The sequence below is a fragment of the Nannobrachium achirus genome, assembly GCF_963921795.1.
Source record: "Nannobrachium achirus genome assembly, chromosome: 21".
In the NCBI taxonomy this organism is placed as follows: Eukaryota; Metazoa; Chordata; class Actinopteri; order Myctophiformes; family Myctophidae; genus Nannobrachium; species Nannobrachium achirus.
Genome location: NC_137828.1, coordinates 41,236,458 through 41,252,507, shown reverse-complemented (window position 1 = coordinate 41,252,507; position 16,050 = coordinate 41,236,458). Strand labels below are relative to the sequence as shown.

The window sequence follows — 16,050 nt, the reverse complement described above, 5'->3', positions numbered from 1 at the left end:
AATGATAATGTTTTTATTAGTTGCACAAGGCTTACCAAACTAGCATGGCAGTGGAAATTGTGTGTACAATAGTCTTGTGCATGCACGCACGCACGCACGCACACACACACACACAAACATATGCTTCCTTTGATAAAATGTTGTTATAAAAGCAGAAATTCTATGGCGGCGTCCCCTAAGACAATATCTGCTGTAAAATGGCAAGTTATTTATAGTGAGTGTGCCATTTCGACTTCAAAAAATAAACACAAGAGTAATGAACTGGAACCATTATCCATGAGTTCCCAAAAAGAGAAATGATAGATAATGGCTGAGTTCGGATGGATCAAAGGGGCTTGTCGATGAATCCAAATGGCTTAAATAAGCATCCTTTTGAAAACTGGAAGACGTAAAAGTTAAATCCTGACAAAAATAATATATTTTGAATTGGTTCAGAAATTTATTTTGGAATTGAGCAATGCACTCCTTGTGGAATGTCTCACAATAGAACTATGGAAATGTTGTTACAAAGCCTCATCAAGGAACAGCAACAAGGGTATCTGTTGCATTTCATTGCTGTCCGGCAGAATCCTCTCGTCTCCATATTTCAAGTTTTGTATTTTTTCCATAAATTAACGTCCTACTTGCTCATACTACAGTGTCATACAAAAGCATAAAAAGTTAGATCTGCAAGCTCGAAATGCGGCGTGACATGTTTTGAGCTTGTAGTCTACTAGATCACATGTCCAAAATTAACAGTTTTGGACATGTGAGGTTTCCAGCCGACAGGGGCGATTTTCAAAGTCAGAATGTGGTAGTATGCGTTCCGCTGTGTAGCATAACGGGCAAACTAGTTAAGTGTATGCCTCTGATTGTATTCCAAGAGGGGGTACGAATCGTTTGAACGTCCAGGCCAGGATACAGCTGCCTATGACTAATTTCAAACTCCCCTTCTAGACTGAGGCAACCCATTTCACATGTAACAACACATCACCAGGCATCTGTTTCCTGTTTTCATTCTTTGAGTTATCTTATTTTCCTTATTTCCCCCTCACCTGTTACTGGCCACGTTCCTTCCATCATGTCGCACAAGCTCATTTATGAATTGATATGACCGGTCTGAGGTTGGCAAAGCAATGGATACATTCATGAATGTGTCGTCAAACATATCACTAGCCTATTGAGCTTGCCATTTAAATGACAAACAAAACGTGTATCTAAAATGTTTAATGGCCACAGTTAATTACCCTTCTATAGATGAAACATATAAAGTTAACAGAAGATTTCTCAAAGTTTGTTGATTCAAAAACTGAACGTGGTAGAAAACAATTCACACATTTTAGGATTTATTGGGACAACAATGCATTTGAAAGTAGTCTGTATAACAAACTAATTTGTCTTCTTTTACACTTAGTTAGCCATGACAGTAAATACATAGTGTACATGTTGTTTCAACCGTTAAAACCGGGAAAACATCTGTAATTTTAGATTTGAGCTATAGCAACATGGAACAGTGGTTTAGAACAGGCGTCTGCGGCCAAATATAATTCAATGTGGGGTTCCTTGACACAAAAAAGTTTGAGAACCACTTGATTTAGAAGCCACTTGTAGAATGGCCCTCAGGTCTTAATGGGTTAAGAATTGTAGTAGCTAAGCAGTTTCTCATCGGTGGGTTTCAGGATCTTCTTCTCTGTCATGTTGACCACCCAGCCCGGCCTGAGGCCAAAGAAGATCTGTCTGGCATCCTTCCTCATGGAGAGCAAGTGATAGAGTTCATCCTTTGAGATGTCTGGTAAAGTGTATCCGTACTTCTGTGCCAGGGCGAGCCGGGCCTGCTGCACCTTCTCCGGGTCTGCCAGGTAGCCCCGGTTGGCAGCGTCTCTGTAGTACGGGACCAATTGTTCCCCGGGAAACATTCGCTTCGGAATGGGCTTCCCTTGATGGAAGAACGGGACGGGTCTGATAAGAACCGCTGGGAAAAGAAGAAGACAACAATGACAGTGATGAGCAGTGGTGTCAAGTAACTAAGTACATTTACTCAAGCACTGTACTTGAGCACAGTTTTGAGGTATTTTTACTTTCCTGGAGTATTTCCAATTTTCTATAGTGTGTGCCAGCGGCTACGTCATTGTAGTCCTTAGCGGCCATTTCTTGTGACAAAACACAGGTGTTTCAATTGTTTGATTGCATAGAACTAATGCTATAGTCTAATCAGAACACCTGTGTAAGGCTGTGTTGTCACAAGAAATGGCCGCTCTTAGAACTACATTTGGCACACCCTATACTTTTACTTCTACTCCACTACATCTCCAGAGGCAAATATTGTACTTTTACTCCACTACAATTATTTGAAAACTTTGTAGACTTGATTATTATTATAAAACATACATTAACCATTATCCACTCACATTCTATTTTTAAAAGATTTACATTTGAAAACTTGGATTATGAGTACTTTCTACTTTTGATAGAAAATTTGTACATTTTGATAATTTTTGCACCACTGGTTACTAGACAGTTATGAGACTATATCACAAGGTTGAAATGGCAACAAAATACAATTATTCAATATGGAAAAGTATGGCATGCATGAGTCTGTGTGTCATTGTTTACCAAGACTAATAGGGTCATAGAAGCCAGTAGTGATGACGCCTCCATTTCTCTCGATAGCAGCAATGGCTCCTTCAGACGCTCGCTGAACCTCAATGTTGATTTTCGCTGCAAAAATGTCCGCACCCTGGTACAAAAAACAAACACACAAACAGAACACAAGCCTTTTTCATATTGCAGTGGAGGAGAGAGAATGAAGTCAAACATCATCTGGATTATGAGTTGGTCAGAAAGCTGGGAACATTGTTATGTGGCGACACCTACTGGACTAAGGAATATTGCCATTGCAGAAAGGGTGTAAACATTACATTTACATTTTGAGTGTAAACAATGTCAGCCTGCAAGTATACAGCCTGCCTACTTCAACACACTCATTTCCACACACACACATACAGTACAAAAATCTCATGGGACAATATGTGCAATTATGATGTCAGTAATATGCCGTTATTACAGCTGCTACATACTGTACTACCAACCAGAAATCATAGATTGAAGCTTTAACCTTGCTTTTATGAAACATCCGAGACCAATTTATGGAAGATGCTTCAGAACATATTTCTTGACCACTTCAAATGCTCTAATCTTAAAACAATCACAGAAAACAGCCTATCTACAAGCTCAAGACTATAATGAGAGGGGCCAGGTTCAGCTGCACAAAAGCTCAGTTCAGTTACCTCATCAACAAGCTGCACTCCAAAGTCTCTCTTCAGAGGCTGAATTGTCACTCCTCTGCAATTGACAAGCTGCGTCAGGTCAATGGGCTGTGTGGGGTCAACCCTTCCCAGGTCAATGAGGTATTGCAGCCGTTTCAAGGATAGGGGCGGGTACTGTGGACGGTCACTGTAGAAGAAAAGCACAGCAGCAATCATGCGTTATTGTATCAAATCACTTGTGGCACAAAGGACTCCAATCAAATTTCAGTTACAACTTTAGTATAGAGGGTATGCATCACATGCCACTCAGGATCAGCACCATGGACAGACTGAGTGGCAGACGGAGTGGCAAAACATAAAGCAGCATGAAGCATTGGAGTTTGGAAGCGCTCCTCCTCACTCCTACTGACTCCTCGTGACTCCTGCTGACTCCTCATCATGAGTCTGTGTTTTTGCCACTCAGTAGTAGGGGTGCCACGGTTCAGTCAGCCCACGGTTCGGTTCTTATCTCGGTTTTTGGCTCACGGTTTTGGAACGGTTTTGGTACAGTAAAAATTGAAAATGAAAAAATAAAGAATCCAAAATGTTCAGTTAATTTTAAAGATGGGGTGCAATCATTTGTTTCCCCCCTAAAACATGATAATCAGTTATTATGATTATACTAGGAGGAAGATTTTCTCCAAAAAAGTGTACAAAAAGAGTTAAAATGATGTGACCACACCCAAAAAATAAAGAAATTCAGTTCATTCGGTATGGGCTGTTCGGTTCAATACAGGGCCATTCGGTTCGGTATACCGGTTCGGTTCAGTATTGTGGCACCCCTACTCAGTAGGCGTTCCCGCATAACATCCGGGTACGATGATGTTGTGCGCATACCCTCTATATAGACAACTTTGAACTAGCTTTTTGTCAGGTCCATCGGCCAAGTACGCTACCGTAGGTTTGGGTTATGTGGCAAGAAATCTAAAATAATTGCTCCATTGATTAGAAATTGATGATCATTCAAAATATGCTCCTCTCTGACTTACAGTGTACAGTGAAACAGCTCTCAAAGTCTTTTAGCCCATAAACAAAACCCAGTACTGTTTAAATAAAAACAAACGTCAAGTTCCTGCTGCTTTTATCATTTGAAGATCCTGATATAAATAACAACACCCACATGAAATCTTTTGTCGTTTTTGAAATATTTAACTTTAAGCACCCAACACATTTCCAATGGGAAATGAGTCTGGAGAGAGAGGAACAGAGACCCATTCATTTCATTCAGGGATTGAATGTTGGAGTCTCAGAAGTAATGTTGGAGTTCCCGTTGGGCAGATCCTTATGCCCATATGGTGTTCCATGTGTGAGCTCCCGTAGGGTAGATCTTTATGCCCATACATGGTGTTCCATGCGAGCCCACACTGTTTCGTAGGAACAGTATTTCTAGTTTTTTATTTCAAGTCCACCTTTGAAGTTACAGTAAGTACATCATGGCAAGGTAACTACACAACCCAAAACCTCTAGTCTACCGAACCTCTACCAAATATTATACATTAAAAAATCTCACCTGTGCCCTTTATTATATTCATATTTTGGGATGCGCAGATAGAATGGAGTTTGACCGCCCTCAAACCCCAGGCGGGGACGGTTGCCCCTCTGTCGCTGACCTTTGTGCCCTCGTCCGCTTCTGTTCCCACCGTACTGACCTCTGCCTCGACGTTTCTCCTGGAATCAATCAACAATGTGGAACAGTTACTTATATATCGTTATCTCCATATTCTAACTTTTGTTTTTGAAGCGGTGAAAGCCGCTTCCAAGGAGTGGCTTTGTGTGTCCCGTTCATGTCCATATTCAGTCCAGAATGAACAGGTTTTATCCGTCCGTAAATGTGTGTCCCATGTGTGTCCCGACTCCCTTCATGTCCATATATGGTCATTTCAGTCCAGAATGAACAGGTTTTATCTGTCCGTAAATGTGTGTCCCATGTGTGTCCCCTCGTGTCCATATATGGTCATTTCAGTCCAGAATGAACAGGTTTTATCTGTCCCGTACGTCCAGAATATGTGTGTAGTGTCCGTCCCGGTCTGATGATTGGATGATTAAAAATGTCCAATGAGACCATACTTTGAGGATTGGTCAAGCTTCACATGACAATTTGGCCCTCCAGATAAAATCATTCATTCATTCAGAATTCTGAATTCTTAGGCTCTAGAACACATAGGATAAGAGTTCACCGCTTCACTTCGAACCAAGGTTTGCTTTTTTTGTAAATTAACACCCTACTTGGATCACACTACATACTACATCACACAAAGGCACCAAAAGTAGCAGATCTACAAGCGAGATGTTACCGATCAATCGGCAATGGATCGGATCGGGCCGATCAAAGCGTGATCGGCGATAATCGGTGGTTTAGATCAAAAGGTAAATTCACCGATCCGATCCGATCGGTGCATCCGATCAACCAGCCGTTCAGTATGCCCACTTGAGGCCATTTTGGGGTATTGATTTCCACAATGCTGAAGGAATAATTAGTTACTGCTATGATAATAAATACATAGTAATGCTGGTAAATAACTATAAGGCAAATATATAAATTAATTCATGAGTGAATTAATTAATTAAAGTTAAAACATTAACATTTAGAAAATATAAATAATATAGAAATAATAACTTGATCGGATCGGTGATTGATCGGTATCGGGTGATCAAACTTTTGTGATCGGTGCTCGGTTCCAAAAAACCTGATCGGACCATCCCTAAAAACACGCCTCGAAAGCTTAAGCTTGTAGACAAAAAACTATGTGGACAAAACTGTTTTGGATATGAGATTTCCATCTGAAAGCGACTGGTGAGTGCACGCAGTCTTAAATATGACGTTTAACCCAGTGATTCTCAGAGTGGGGTTTCAGCCAGGGACCCCAGGGATCCTTGAGGGGATTCCAGGGGTTCCCCAGCAAAACCTGGCACCAAAATCACATTTATCACCCCATTATATTCAAAAGTATTGGTATAAAAAATGACTTAAAGTAACAAAAGTAAGAATAGGCTCATTATGCAGAATGTAGTAAATGTAGTGGAGTAAAAGTACATCATTGGGAATTGGAAATACTCAAGTAAAGTACAAATACCTATTACTTAAATACAGGACTTGAGTAAGTGTACTTGTTAAGTTACACCAGTGGTTCTCAAAGTGGATTCCAGAGATTCTGTGGGTTCCTTTAGGGCGGTCTAAATTGACCCATGCAAGTATGTAACTCTGACAGTGTACAAATGACGGGTCCATTTGGTTCCATTTGTACACTGTCAGAGTTAAGGGGAGACCTTGAAATTTGTTTGAGAAACACTGTCTGCGTTACACACCACTGAATGTGTGGGGCTGCAGGAATGGTATGATGTGGCTAACATTAGCAGCACAGTAATTTCATGCTGAATGGATGATGTGGGACATTCATTTTCAGACTTACTTGCGACTTGGAGCCCGGTTCAGGCCGCAGGTTCATCAGCGAGATGCGAGGCAGGTTCTGTAGAACCTCCAGAGCTTTACCGCCAGGCTTTTTGGTCAAAGACATGATGTTACGTGTTCTTCTGTCTTCACTCACACATGTCAAATGTCTCTGAAAGTACAACAAAAACCAAGGGCACCACGATCACGTGATTTCCGTATACGGATATGATGCAGTCTGACGGTGACTCCAAAATAAAAGCACATTATGAGCTTGTGTGGTGGTGTCTTGTGCCTTTTGTAGGCTGACATAATTATGACGTTTTTTAATGAGATTATGTGGTCACGATGACTCGATGAGTCAACTAATATCCATATTAGGAGTTCCAAGCGGGTATCCATATTCGAATATGGAGTCCCTGTTAGCCCTGAATACAGGTCCTGTATTCAGGGCTAGAGTCCTTGTTATCACCCAGCTCTATTATGTTGAGTTAATTGCTCTTCTGGTAACCATGGTGACCTATAAACCACCTGACCCGTGTGACATCGGGAAGGCCTTTTTTACATGATGTATTTGGTATTATTATTATTATTACTGGATCCTTATAAATGATGAGGAAAATCCATTCGACTGTCTCGTTGCGCACACTCGAAGCCGTAGTGACGGTCATGAATGCATGCTGTTCAATCTGAAACAGCCCTTGTCAAGTTAAATCAATAGGCCATATTTAACTTAATTGTCGTTAGTAGCCTAATGCAGGACACGTTCAAGTGTTACGTATGCCCATAGCGTATAATACAAGAACAAACTCTAACTAACCATAGAGTTTAATTCAGTTAAAGAGGTTACTTCGCTGTCACAGCGTTGAAAATCGTCAGTAAACCCGATGACTGACAGTTCAACGAACCAATGCTCGCTCAGTGAAACGACCCGCTATCAGTGTTGCCATGTCTGCTTATAATGAGCAGTCAAGTTGATAAAGTGATATTTCAGTTAAAAACTCAGGCTTGTTTTGTGAACACCCCAGGCCCAGACTGTTTTTAAGTTGCTTGATTCTGTATTTAAATAGTTCATACTCATTTTATCAGACACGCCAACTTCCTTTATAAACCCATTGTAACTTCAAACTCCATTTTAACCATGTTAGATTAATTGAAAACACCCTTATAGTTTTGGTGACTCGAGTCATATTGCCCTCCTATTAAATACTTGAGGAGGCTGTGTTCTTTCAATTACTTTTTTAAGTTATTTTTTATATTTTGGAGAAGAAAGAAAATATATATAGACCTATATATATATATATATATATATATATATATATATATATATATATATATAGGTCTATATACTTCACCTGAGGTGAAGTATATATTCTCCAAAATGCCCATGAGGTGAATCACCTCATGGGCATCTATAACCCTGTAGTGGGTATAGTTCCCCGAAGGAGGCACTGCTCTGTTACCAGTTATCTTGGGAAATGAGCGCTTGTTTTAGTTCACCTGGAAGTGGAAGAAGCCCATGTCTCAGTGGTAGAGCATTTGACTGCATTGGTCCGAAGTCTCTTTGTTCCTCCATTGTTCCCATTAGTCCCACGCTGGTGAATGCTAACCTGGTGAATGCTACTATGCCTAAACCTAACCCTAACCTCAGTAAAACTATGCCTAATCCTAACTCTAACCTCAGATTCATAGTTCCCAGAAGGAGCGGTTGCTCCACCTTGTGCCCCAAAACGAGCGCTCCTGACATATAGCCTACCTGAGTAGAAGATACAATGTTCGAAACATGTTCTTAAAGTGAAATATCCCTTTAATATGTTTCAAAAATATTCCAAATGTTTCACTTTCTTTCAAGAATTTAGCAGCTTTTAGATGTTCATGAGGGTAACAGGTCAGATGGGCACCAAAACCATCTGGGCACTTGAGCATAGAGCTTGTTTATGCTCTATGCTTGTTTTCATAGACTGTTGCTTATTTCTCGCGCAAAATGGCAACACTGCCCTCCATCCAATCACGTTGCAAACGTGGGCAGGACTACAAAGTGTGTCAGTCGCGGTTGCGTACTAGTAAGCCGGGGGTAAAACAAAATATATGTGTTTATTTTCAACAAAATTCAACTTCCAAAAGACAGATCACAATTATTAACAGAAGCCGTCATGTATTAATTTTCTTTGCGTGCCTTTTCTTTTTGCCGATTCCCTTTTTCTTTTTTGCATGGAACAATCAGAGCCAAGGGCGACAGAATGTGTCAGTTTTGTTTGACATTGTGACTGCCTGTCAAGGAATAACGTTTGTATTGTATTACTGTGTTGTTATTTTACATGTCAGCTGCCTGAGCGCTGTGCTGTATGTGCGGCAACAGCATGTCTCTACCTGCCATCGTGCCTGCCGCGAAGAAAGCCACTGCAGCGGTGAGTTCAGTTGTGAACTTGTGCCCACAGTCCCACACCACACATTGGTCACATTTTGATTTAGCTTAAGAAATAACTGTTTATTCTTATTCAAGTAACATATAGCGTGCCTAATACAAATGGACATTTCTCCACTCCATAATACTTGGAGACTATGTAAAACACCAGCACATTAGGCTAATGTCTCTAAAAGACTATACCTGTCCTGTCCTGTCCTGTCCTGTCCTGTCCTGTCCTGTCCTGTCCTGTCCTGTCCTGTCTTGTCCACTCAATGTTCTAATCACCATTCATGTAGGTAACAGAACAGGTGGGCACCAAAACCATCTGGGCAGGGCACTAGGAACATGTGGGCACCTGGACGAGTGGGCACTTAGGGGTGGAGATATAACTGGGTACCTGGAAGAGTGGGCAGTGGTGGTGGGCTACTAAACCATCTGGGCACTAGGGACAGTCGGACACATTTAACCCACTGTTCTTTAAACCCCTAAACACATCATGTACCTTTAGCCTCAGTACTATTTTGGCAAATAAACTCTTATATTGTACTTTTGACCTCGTTGTTGTGTTGTGTTTGGGAATTTAAAGAACAGTGGGTTAAATTAACTTAAATATCACAACAACAAAGCAGCATGCTATGTACATGTCCCTAGTGCCCAGATGGTTTTTTTTGATTGATTGAAGAATTTATTAGAAGTTTGCAATAGAAAAAAAGTACAGTTTCATGACAGTACAAATCACTGGTACAAGGTCAACTAAAAGGAGATCCTAGAAAGCCGAGGCTTATTTCCACAGGAACCACACTTTAAGTATCTCATATAACATTGAAAGACAGACGGATAGAACATAGTACTTTATCTAGGATAATATCAGTTTCAAAAGCATAACATCAAATACAAAAGGCAGAATACAAAGAAAAAGGGGGGGGGGAGCATGGGGGCTTAGTCTATTTACAAGTCACGGGTAGCTGCTGTCTGAAGGTGACTTTTCATACCAATTTTGAAGGAGGCTAGGGATTTGCTCTCCTTTAGGGCTTGTGGAAGGGCGTTCCACATGTTGATGGTATAGCAGGAGAACGAGTTAGCGCCTTGTTTAGTGTTAAATCTACGCTGATGATGATTAGTGGAGCTGCCTCTGGTGTTATGATCGTGAACATCCTTGACCTTTAAGAAGTAGTTTGTCAGGTACATGGGAATCTTGGAGGTGTAGTGTATCTTGTACACCAGGCCCATTGCAAGATGCTGTACTCTGTCAGCTACTTTGAGCCACCCCACGCTTTCGTGGTGATGCTCGGTAAGGTGGGTCAGAGGAGGGAGACCAAGCACAACCCTAATTAGTTTGTTTTGGGCTGTTTGGAGCTTTAGCTTTAAGGCAGCTGGGGCGTCGCGATACCAGACAAGGACTCCGTAATCAATGAGGGGCCCAATAAGAGCACCTCCTAGTGTCTTTCGGGATTTAATATTGATCAGTGGGGCAACTCTTTGCAAGAAGCGAATTCGTTGATTGACTTTATTGATTACCTTGGTGGTCATTTTTTCGACATTTTTTCGGGTTTGGTGCCCACCCAGTTGTCCTGGTACCCAGTCATTCTAAAGATATGCTGCCAACCTGTCTTGTATTCCAGTTGGGGTGGTTGTATTTTGTCTCCCTGCTCTTCTATTGAGATATTTAGATTGTGTTAAAGGTCACAACTCACCTAGACACTGGACCTGACATGAACTTTGATCTGAAGGTCAAGATTATTTTTTGTTATCCCCTGAGCAAGCAAGCAGGCTCTATTAGCTCAATGGTAAAAATGTCAGCTCTTGTGCAGGAAACCGGGTTCAAATCCGGGGTAGAAGAGGAAAGTTACATAGTTTCAGCTTTAACCTGTTTCTTAAAATCCCTTCTGCTCTCACTGTACCTCTATCCTCTCACAGAATACAAAAAAAAAAAAAGTGATTCTTACCTTAATTATTAATATTCTCTAATGCAGGTGATATTCCTCCATGGTCTGGGTGACACAGGGTATGTTTCTCCTCCTTATCTTTTACATACAATTCTTGGAAATCATTCATAAACATGATGATTTAGATTTGTTTAATGTTGTTTTAATCCTAGTCATGGCTGGGCAGAGGCTTTTCTCGGCATCAGGTTACCACACGTGAAATACATCTGTCCACATGCGTAAGTCTCAGCAGGCCCTCTGTAGGCCCTATTATTATTGTTATGGTTGGGATCCGGAAGCGGAGGAACCAGATCCAATATTGAGGAACCGGAATGGGTTCCATCACATTTGGAACCTTTTTCGGAACCGTTTTGTTATGACACATATACAATTACAATACCAGTGGTCCTCAGATCCATTTGGTTCCATTCGTAAACTCTCAGAGTTACAGACCTGTAAGGTTCCAAATGGGAATTTATAGGAATCGTTAAATGGAACAGCTAAGGAATCGGACCTTTAAGAGGGAATCATTAAAAAGGATCCCAACCCTAATTATTTTGTGTTTTGCAATGAAATCTCATCTGTTGTCACAGCAAATTGTGTAATTTTCTTTTCCTTCCTTGGATTACACAGTCCAAAAATGCCTGTGTCCTTGAACATGAGAATGTCCATGCCCTCTTGGTAAGAACTCTTGGTTTATGTTTAACTTCTGCAAGGTTGAGGGTTTTTCAGTGGGATACTCACACATTTGTTTTGAATATTTCACAGGTTTGACATATATTCACTGAACTCAGACGCAGAGGAAGATGAAATTGGTATTAAAAGGGCATCAGAGAACAGTATGTAAGATTTATGTAACTACAGTATATTATAGCTTCCTATATGATTTTTATGAATACAGGTTAAGTTGCGTACAATTTCAAAATGGCACTCATCTCTTCACACAGTTAAAGCTTTGATAGACCAAGAAGTGAAGAATGGAATACCCTCCCACCGAATAGTGCTGGGTGGATTTTCACAGGTAATGTATGCGTGTAGGTTAGACCTTTTAATTCCACCTTATTTCTGTGACTTACCGTACAATGCTTTAGGAAATATGTTTTATTATCTGCCCCCCCAGAAAGTTCTTAAGATATATCATTTACTGTTTTATTAGGTGTGCTGAGGTTGTGAGATTAACAATTTACAATAGTCATTTAGCAGGACCCTCTTATCAAGAGTCACTTTACAAGTGTGAGATCAGAAAAAATGACATGAACTCTGTAAAGAAAAGCAATTTAGTTAACAGTATTCAAATACACACTTACTTGTTTCCGTTGCTCTCTACTATTGCAACTCTTTGAATTCTTGCATGTTGTGTACGACATCACCTCATTTCAAAGACTCTGACATCTAATTCCCAGGGTGGGGTTCTTGCTTTTTCTTTTTGCGGTACACAACAGTACTTTGTCTTTTTCTTACTCTAACTGTGACCTTAACTGCTGTGCCGCCCCATGGGATAATAAAGGTATCTATCTATATTTTAAGTGGGGGGGGGAACATATGTCTTTGTAAGCGGTTGCTTGTCTTTGCAGGGTGGAGCGCTGTCTCTGTACACTGCTCTGACCACGCACCAGAAGCTGGCAGGCGTGGTGGGTCTCAGCTGCTGGCTCCCTCTGAGGAAGTCCTTCCCACAGGTACGGTGTTTAAGCAGCCTGTTATGTGCCCATTGCCCTTTACATTACAATTCATCTTTTAATACCAACCAGGGAGAGTTGAGTGAATTGTGAAATTGGTCGGATAGCAAATGAACTGAACGTAGGCTTGCCCCGATCAAGGCTTTAATCTATAATAATCCAATGATCATAATCTCTAATCTTTTCTATTCTCAGGCTTGTGCCAACAGCGTTAACAAAGACATGCACCTCTTGCAATGCCACGGAGATGCCGACCCCCTGGTTCCCCTTTATTTTGGCACTCAGACCATTGAAAAGATGAAGGGCCTCATCAATCCGGCAAACATCTCCTTCAAGAAGTATCGGGGACTTGGTCATAATGCCTGCCCAGAGGTCTGTAAAAACAAGACTGAATCTATAAAGCCCTGTTAGCTACACCAAATCAGACCTAAAGCCTGGTTTATAGTTGTTTGCGTGCCGTTGTTGTGCTCAGTAAATAGCAGATCTACAAGCTCACAACGCATCACGAACGGTGTGAGCTTGTAGATCTGCAACTAAGTATAAATCAGGCTTAAATGGTGTGAACCAACTAACATTACCATCCCTTCCTGTACATGTGAAAACAAATAATGAAAAATGTAGATCAATATTAGTGCTACAGTATAATAGGTAAGGGGCATATTGTAAATTAACTGAAATATTGACACATTATTATAAAATTGTAAACAAATTGCCTTCTGGCCTGAGGGTGGCGCCAGAGGAAAGGCTGTGGGGTCACTCACTAAACACAGAGTTCATGCTGCAGTCTGTTTAGATTGTTATACATCTTGTGTGCAGAACTGACATTTTGGTTTGGGAATGGCACAAGAGGAAAGGTCATGGGGTCACTCATATTATTAGGGCTCATCCTCAGGCCCAATAATTCTAAGCGTTTCATCCAAATCTGATCAGATCATACTTTGAAATCCTTTTTTTTTTTAAAAGTTTATTTTAGTGATCCTGGGTCAAACAATCCCGTGACAGATTTTGTCCCTGTATTTCAAAGCAATTCATGATAGGATCATCCTGAACCAGATTCTTCAAGATTACCAGATCCTGAATGTCAGTGGTTTTAATACTAGGATTAGGATTTGAAGAGCAACACAATGTAAGACAGTAGACAGTATAGAAATGTGGAGCTATTCTTTAACCACTTAAACCCTATATATTTTTGTTGTATGTCAATAGCTAAAATAGACAGTCTACAAGGTCACAACTTGTTGTTCTGCAACGCATCGTAAGCTTGAAGATTGCTATTTTTGCAGAATATGTGCCTGGTATTTTGGCCAGTATTTTGTCTATTACAGTATGTCACCCAAGATCTTCTTGGTATGGAAGATGCAGGGGTGGGATTGGGTGGATGGCTAGGGGTTCATATTGTTAAGGATAAAGTACACAACTTCAAAAATCAAAATAGTCCGCACTCACAAGGTGAATTTTCTTTGAATTATTGTAATTATCCGCATGACAAACATGTTTCGGCTACTCAGGCCTTCAAACTAAGATGAAGGCCTGAGTAGCCGAAACACGTCTGTTTGTTTATGACTGCTGCTGCGGTAAATCAAATAATTCGGTGTGAGTGCGGACTGTTTCTATAGACTGCTAGGGGGACCCTGCAGCAATGCAGCATTCCTCTTTGAGCAGTATGTTCTGTGTGGATAAACGCAGTAATAACCGGGACAGCGCCAGAGGCGTTACTAAAAATACCCTTTCTCAATTAATATTACATACAATGAAAGTGCTCAGCAAGTTTTATGGCACGATATCTCTAAATGTAATGAGTGCATTACTCATTACATTTAGAGATATTGTGTTTGTTAAGACCAAAGAGTCTTATTGGACTGACTGTCATTTTAAAACAATTGCTTTGTGCTGCAGATGTATGAAAGATACTGTACTAATATAGTAAACATTTCACTAGCACATCTTGTCTTACCTCCCCCCACAGGAAATATTGGATATCAAGAAATTCATAGCAAAACAGCTTCCCCCCATCACTGAGAACCTGTGAGTTGCTGTGCACCCACACAGGACCATCATTAGTTCTATCTAGAACGCCTCAACTGCAGTGACGCTCCATAGAACCTACAGAACTACAGTGTGGAACCACAGACCGACCTGACTTCGTGTGTACTCCATGATCCTTGCTGCTACTCATAAGAGCTAAAACAGGGCTATCTCGGACCACGGACTGGCACCTGAAGAGGCATGACTGAAATGAGCCTGTAGTAACCCAGCCTGGAGCCACTAGGCCACACGATCGTCAGTGTTACATTAGAGTAACGTTAGTGTGTTTCTGTGGAAAAGCCATCTCCCGCAGGAACTAGGGCTATAGTTAAGATTTATTGTCTGTCTGTTGAGATCGCACAATAAATTACCTGTTGTTAAGTTATGTTGGTTGTTAAATGAATTTTTGCAGATATTTCATCATTTGCACAGACTGAAGAGGTACATTATTTCATGATCCACACAAATGGCTTAATTTGAATTCGACCACAGTATATTATAGGTTAAGTTAAAACCTGTATGGTACCTTCTCTCGTTGAATATTCATGCAACACATTAGCAAAAGTAATGCAACATATGTTACATCTGTGCTTTATTTAATTTTGAGAATTTTAAATAGCTATTTCTCACAAACTTTTCATAAATATACAAATATATCAGTGTTCCTAGCCTTGTTAATATCAGTTTAATCATCCCTGTTTTTTATAAATTAAATAACATGACTAGCATCACATTATCTATACACGCAGGCAAGATCTATTTTATGGTATCAGCCCCATTAGTTGTAAAAACAAAATAGTCTTTGAGAAGAGCTGAAAGCACCAGTATTGTTTGAGTTCATAGTGACACGGTTCATTTCACGCAGAAGGTGTGGAGTGTAAAAGATCTAATGCCAAGGCACTTTCCTCCTCCTTAAGTTAATATTAAAATAAAGCCTACTATTGTCTTGAAGAACTGAATATACAGTACATTGAGGCTGATCACAAACCTAAACACAAATGCAGTGCTCACCGATACATCATGCATTCCCTCATAAAACAATGTAGAAAAGTGCAATATCAACCACAAGGGTATGTACATGTAACTAGTGCTGGACCTAGCATTTGTTCTTGTTGGCTCCTAGAATCTTTGCTAAGCTAATAATAGGTAAATAAACAGTAACTACAGATGGATAAAGATTGTTTGCAATATACTGTTCATTTACCTAAAAAAAAAAGCAAATAAAGCTGACATTAACCGATGGCAGTAGCCAATATGTATCAGTTGTTGATAAGCATAAGTTTTGCGCTGGCTATGTTGGTGTGTTGTTCATCTGCAGTCTACCGAGTTGCAGATTCTGAACAGT

At 40.5% G+C, this 16,050-nt stretch overlaps 2 protein-coding genes across 3 annotated transcripts; one reads left to right on the top strand and one right to left on the bottom strand.

Annotated features, from left to right (window-relative positions):
- Window positions 1–1,340: 1,340 nt before the first annotated feature.
- mrpl15 (mitochondrial ribosomal protein L15) lies at window positions 1,341–6,845 on the bottom strand. Its single transcript, XM_080752039.1, has 5 exons — window positions 6,695–6,845; window positions 4,795–4,952; window positions 3,267–3,432; window positions 2,593–2,716; window positions 1,341–1,951 (listed from the first exon to the last, which is right to left on the bottom strand). The coding sequence occupies exons 1-5, from the start codon at window positions 6,797–6,799 to the stop codon at window positions 1,614–1,616; spliced, it is 891 nt and encodes a 296-aa protein (XP_080608165.1). The 5' UTR covers window positions 6,800–6,845; the 3' UTR covers window positions 1,341–1,613.
- A 1,873-nt stretch (window positions 6,846–8,718) lies between these two features.
- On the top strand, window positions 8,719–14,988 carry LOC308307146 (acyl-protein thioesterase 1-like). 2 transcript variants are annotated; one of them, XM_080752308.1, is made up of 10 exons: window positions 8,719–8,746; window positions 8,998–9,080; window positions 11,053–11,084; window positions 11,178–11,243; window positions 11,638–11,685; window positions 11,773–11,843; window positions 11,952–12,025; window positions 12,579–12,680; window positions 12,876–13,052; window positions 14,647–14,988. In XM_080752308.1, exons 2-10 carry the CDS (start codon window positions 9,018–9,020, stop codon window positions 14,707–14,709), a joined length of 696 nt encoding a protein of 231 aa, XP_080608434.1. In that variant the 5' UTR covers window positions 8,719–8,746; window positions 8,998–9,017; the 3' UTR covers window positions 14,710–14,988. The 2 variants fall into 2 exon arrangements, with proteins under 2 accessions (XP_080608434.1, XP_080608435.1); XM_080752309.1 differs by having other exon boundaries at window positions 8,740–9,080.
- Window positions 14,989–16,050: the final 1,062 nt, after the last annotated feature.

Bases quoted from the DNA above. Each gene is read 5' to 3' on its own strand.
- LOC308307146 (XM_080752308.1), top strand. From the start codon at position 9,018: ATGTGCGGCAACAGCATGTCTCTACCTGCCATCGTGCCTGCCGCGAAG. The intron at 11,686-11,772 runs GTAAGAACTCTT...AATATTTCACAG, and splicing joins AGAATGTCCATGCCCTCTTG to GTTTGACATATATTCACTGA. The intron at 13,053-14,646 runs GTCTGTAAAAAC...CTCCCCCCACAG, and splicing joins GTCATAATGCCTGCCCAGAG to GAAATATTGGATATCAAGAA.
- mrpl15 (XM_080752039.1), bottom strand. From the start codon at position 6,799: ATGTCTTTGACCAAAAAGCCTGGCGGTAAAGCTCTGGAGGTTCTACAG. The intron at 3,433-4,794 runs GTGAGATTTTTT...TTTCTTCTACAG, and splicing joins GAATATAATAAAGGGCACAG to TGACCGTCCACAGTACCCGC. The intron at 2,717-3,266 runs GTAACTGAACTG...TTTTTGTACCAG, and splicing joins GAGTGCAGCTTGTTGATGAG to GGTGCGGACATTTTTGCAGC.